General features: G+C 48.3%; 1 protein-coding gene across 2 annotated transcripts; it reads left to right on the top strand.

Moving 5' to 3' along the window:
- The first annotated feature begins 705 nt into the window (after nucleotides 1–705).
- LOC124685012 lies at nucleotides 706–5065 on the top strand. 2 transcript variants are annotated; one of them, XM_047219283.1, is made up of 4 exons: nucleotides 706–817; nucleotides 3226–3370; nucleotides 3454–3780; nucleotides 4171–5065. In XM_047219283.1, the coding sequence occupies exons 2-4, from the start codon at nucleotides 3227–3229 to the stop codon at nucleotides 4813–4815; spliced, it is 1116 nt and encodes a 371-aa protein (XP_047075239.1). In that variant the 5' UTR covers nucleotides 706–817; nucleotide 3226; the 3' UTR covers nucleotides 4816–5065. The 2 variants fall into 2 exon arrangements, with proteins under 2 accessions (XP_047075239.1, XP_047075240.1); XM_047219284.1 differs by having other exon boundaries at nucleotides 4174–5065.

Consider the following 5065-nt stretch of genomic DNA (forward strand, 5'->3'; position numbering starts at 1 on the left):
TCTTACTCATAATACCTAGTGGGATCTTGTAGATCGTAACCCATATCAGGATCTTATCAAACTCATATTCGTCCAGGGTTTTGGTCTCCACGAACTCTTCTAGAATCAGCAACTCCTTTTCGAAAGTCCAAGGACCTCCATCTACAACCTTCTTCCTCCCCGATGCTTGGTGGAAAGTGATCAGAAACTTGTTTTATCCCAGATCCTTGCAAGTGATACCTTTCATCGGGCACCAGATAGGTCCCAATTCATTCGTCATCCCTTCAGCAAACGCTGGTTTGTCGTCCAACAACTTCGCAATCGCCTGCACTTCCCCTCCTTCCGACTTACTCCCCACAGACCCGACGATCCGGACCCCCTTCCTCTCCGCCTCCGACAGACAGACGAAGGCCTTTCATCATGGGTGTGCCTATGTCTCAGTTGACTGAGATTTTCTTAAGTCTCAGTCAACTCAGAAAAATGCAACAGTTTAAAGAAAAGTGCAACTCGGTTCAGTTGCACATTTTTATCAGAAAAATGCAATTGCACATTTTTAATAGAAAAGTTGGTCGAACGCGCTAGGCAATAAGGCCCGGGCCGAACGAAACCACGCTCTCCGCGAAAGCCCGGCCCAGATTCCCGCCGGGAACGAGAGGCGGAGACCGGCCGGGGGCCCACCCGCACGTCCCGGAAGCCCTCGTCGTCTTGTCGCGTGCCGGCCGCGCTTCCCCTTCCCCACCGCGCTGTGCCGCCCACACGACTCCTCTCCCTCTCCCGGACCGACGGAGCCAGCCAGCCAAGCGAGCAAGCAGCAGCAGCCCTCCGGCGACTCGGCGAGGTAACCACCACTCCGCCCTCCCCCTCGCGGCCGCCCCTCCTGCTGCCCTCTCGTCGCCGCTCCACGGACCCGCCCCGGATCGCCGGGACTCACCCCGCGATCCGCCGCGAATTTTTCATCTGTTCGGGGCGTCCTGGTTCCTCGTCGTCAGTAGCTCCTTCCGCTGTAGGCAGGGGTAGTTCCATCCGGTTCGCGCGTGAGGATTTGGTCGGCGGATCTGGTTTGCAACTCGTTGTTAATGGCGTGTGACGGGCGCAAGGTGCCGATGCCGCGATCGCGGGTCCATCACGACCGCCCGGGGCAGTGTGGGGATCCGGATTCGGGCGCCCCTCGGATCGAATTCGTCTAGGCGCGTGCGTGCGGTCCAAGCAGAATCTGCTTTCCCCTCCAAGTTGGCTTAGCAGGGGGCTTTCGGCTGGGTGGGTGTCCCGGAGGCATGTGGGACATGTCTAATAATTCATGTCGAGGTTGTTGTGCAATCGGTGAGATGCCGCTCGCTCGCCGGTTGGTGTGTGCAGGCTGCGTTATTCCTCATGTTTGATCTGGTACTCTAGCGTGATCGGTGCATAACTTGTCGGGCAGTGGCGGAGCTAGACTCATAACAAAGGAGGGGCCAGTTTCTGAAATGCAGATCGTGTAACCATAGAACAATGTAGAGTTTGTAACTATAGAACAATCAGGATATATATATCTGGTTCGCAAAAGACCATGTGACAAAAGGCTTGTATTTCTTCAGTTTAGGCTGCATGGGACCTAGCTGTAAGTATGCTCTTTGTACTTTATCTCTCATGTTTTCCGGTTATTGCCAAATTTGTGGGCGTAATGCGGGGTCTCGCTCCAGAAAATTGATACCTCGTAACACGACATGTTCCACTGTACGTGGTTCTTCATTTTGCCTAGTCTGTTCTACTTCATCTAATGCCAATGGTAGCACATCTTCAATTTCAGGAGCTTCATGTTCAGACTTGGTATCTTCACGTTCATGAGTCGAACTAGGACCTTTTGCATCTCCTCTTTTTTTTAAAAATATAGTTTCATAGTTGATGGTTTAATCTTGAACACACGCTTCCTAAATTGGAATTTACAACACCAAATTGTCAGTTTTATGCAAAGCATCTAAAATTCTCATATAATGTGTGCCAAAGTACAAAAAAAGTTTAATCGACACACTATAATTCAGCACACTGATTCAGTATATCTCCAATCCAGTCAGAATAATGATTTGTAAATAAGATAGGAGAAGAGAAACTCGTGTTTGGTTGTTTGCATACCTCGATCTGATGCTCCAACTTCTGAACTTCCAAGAAATTGCCAACATGTGAAGGGGTAGCTTCACAACTCGTGTTTGAGCTGGCTAGAACCAACGGGTGAAGGGATTTGGAGGAAGGAAGAAGACCTAGCCAGCAGCTAAAATTGGGGAACAACTTGATACACAGCGCACAGAACAAAGAAACCTGGCATCACTCCTAAACTGGAGAAGTCTCACGACCACCAACCTAGACGGGCGTTAGCTTTTACCGTTGAGAGGCAAGAGCCCATAGTTTAGACCTTAGTAATTTTTCTCTGCATTTGTGGAAAACTGGGCCACGGCCCAGTATGGCCCACCCGCAGCTCCGCCAGTGTTGTCGTGGCTTGGTCGATGAGCCCAGCTTCCGGAGCCGCAGCGGAGCTATGGGCCTTGCTGTAGAAATGTCAGGATTCTCGTTGCTGCTCGATACGAGGAAGGTGAAGTAGAGGGTGTTGGTGGTTGGGTGTACGTTGGGTAGATGAGATCTGGAGTGTGTATCGATGTGCTAATATATCCAAAGCCGTGCAGGAGTAACTAGCCACTGAAATAGTGAAATGACAAATTCATCGGCAGTATGAAATTGCTAATAAACCAGCTATTAACTTTTTGGCACCATCTTTTGTACCTAAAGCACATGCCGAATGCTGGAGGTGCGTGGTAATGCCTATTCATTCTGGCCCCGAGCCCCTGGCTAATTGAGAATCATGATCACTCTGAGTCAAACCTGCATGAACTACCAATAGCGCACCACCCTTATCGCACGCATTTGCATGTGAGTTGTATCTGAGGAAGGCCTGACTTTTTTCAGTCACCATGATGATAATATGTGTCCTGATTCTTATACTCCCTCCTATTCATATTACTTTACGTTAATATAGAATGTATCTAGACACATTTTAGTTGTAGATACATCTGTTTTAGCATCAAGTAATATGAATCGGAGGGAGTAGTAATTTAGTCCAGACACGTGCGTTAGTTTTCCTGATACCCAGTCATGCTTCTCTGGATTCACCTTTAGTACATGTATGATGCATTTATTAGTTTTCTTTACCCTGATCCTCCTGTATCAATCACATTTCCATTCCGTAGCTAATTTTTTATTTTGTATGTCTTCTCTCAGGATGGAAATGCTCTTCAGCAGCCTCTTCTGTGATTCCGCATCGTCGGAGAACTTTTCTGGTCATCCGGATGTTGAGAGATGCCCATTCCTGAGGAACATCAATGGAGCTACAACCTTCTCATTTTCCTCTGCTTTGCCTGTAGCTGTAAGATCTTATTCTTGTAGCATTCTGTAACTACAGTGATCTAGGTAGTGCCTTTTTCCTTGACAATCTGTGCTATTCTGCAGGCCCGAGGAGGCAAGGGTCCGATCTTTGAGGATGGTCCAGGCTTTGAATCGGCATTCAAGCTTTTCCATGGACAGGATGGGATAGTTCCCCTTTCAGGAAGATCATATGTGCATGATGAGAACCGCATTGAAACCACCAATGCCAAGCCTGAACCTGCTCTGCCCTTTAATCCATTGGCTGCCAGAGCCGCCACCATAAGTCTATCAGGTTTTGGACCATTCGGCTTTAACTTCTTCAATGGCAAGGGCAAAAAGCAGAACAAGAAGCCCAACAATCTAGACCAGTCACAGAAGAAGCCCAGCAAACCGGACCAGAATTCGATGAAAGTATGTCCCTATTTCTTTTCCATTCTTTCTAGTAATTTTCATATGCTGCCATGTTTATGAATTGCCGACTGGTATCTTGCTGTCTATTTGCAAGAATCAACATGCGGTGTTACTTATTAAGTTTTGCATCTCAACTGTGTGTCCGTGCTAACTGCGTGTGCAACTTAATATGGCATTATTGCCTTCCAAAGCCCCAAGTTTGTGTTTTTCCTATAAGTTATGACAACTGTGCCTTTTTATTTTTTTGAAGTCTATAGTGACTGATTCCTTTTTGATGTTTAGCATCTTTCTGTAGTCAAGTCCTAATTTGATCAGAAAGGCAAGATGCTTAGCAAAGATTTTCTTCTATCCAGTAAGTTTTCTTACGTTCCCGTGTCTGTTCTTTTATAGCAGAAAGGAGGCAACCCACCATCACATGAGTCATTGAGTGATGAATGGCTAGAGAACGGGCAGTGCCCACTTGCTCGGTCTTACCGGGCAATGAGTGGTGTTTTGCCCCTTGTCGCCAAGGCTTTACAGCCACCGGCTGGTATGAAGCTGAAGTGCCCGCCTGCTATTGTTGCTGCACGGGCAGCCCTTGCTCGTACGACTCTTGTGAAGTCCCTACGTCCCCAACCCCTTCCTTCAAAGATGGTAGCCATCGCGTTGCTCGGGATGGCAGCAAACGTCCCTCTAGGGGTGTGGCGTGAGCACACAAAGAAGTTCTCCCCTCAGTGGTTTGCAGCCGTCCACGCAGCCGTTCCATTCATCGCAATGCTGAGGAAGTCTGTCAACATGCCCAGGACTGCCATGGTATTCACCATAGCAGCCTCCATCCTTGGGCAGACTATCGGGTCAAGGGCCGAGCGCATCCGCCTGAAGACTCTGGCTGCAAAGAGCACCACCGACCTTGCTGCCACAAATGCTGCCATGTATCCAAACAAGAACTGCGGTTGCAGCGACAGTGAGGGCAAGGCGTGGGATCCCCTTGCGCTGAAGATGCCTGGCTCCGTTTCTGGCAGTGCTCCTGCACCATCCCCTAGCCTGTGTTTCTGACTTGGGCCGCTTGGAAGTACAGATCTCTATTTATCGTGTATGTAATTGCCTTGCCTGTCCCTGGAAAGCAGAGCCGTTTCAGCGGTTTTTAGGGGGCGACAAGTGGAATAAGGTGCTATAGTACCATTGTTCTCCTGTTTAACTTGTGATGATGATTGTCTGTCAGTTCATGCATCTGTAATTTGATGCTGCTGTATTCCTATCGAAACAATTATATTGTGGTTGTCCTTTAAAAGAATTTGTTATATTA

This window comes from Lolium rigidum, chromosome 1 (assembly GCF_022539505.1).
Source record: "Lolium rigidum isolate FL_2022 chromosome 1, APGP_CSIRO_Lrig_0.1, whole genome shotgun sequence".
Taxonomy (NCBI): Eukaryota; Viridiplantae; Streptophyta; class Magnoliopsida; order Poales; family Poaceae; genus Lolium; species Lolium rigidum.

Excerpts from the sequence above, each read along its gene's own strand:
- LOC124685012 (XM_047219283.1), top strand. The coding sequence starts at position 3,227 with ATGGAAATGCTCTTCAGCAGCCTCTTCTGTGATTCCGCATCGTCGGAG. Across the intron at positions 3,371-3,453 it reads CCTCTGCTTTGCCTGTAGCT|GCCCGAGGAGGCAAGGGTCC; the intron begins GTAAGATCTTAT and ends GCTATTCTGCAG. Across the intron at positions 3,781-4,170 it reads CGGACCAGAATTCGATGAAA|CAGAAAGGAGGCAACCCACC; the intron begins GTATGTCCCTAT and ends GTTCTTTTATAG.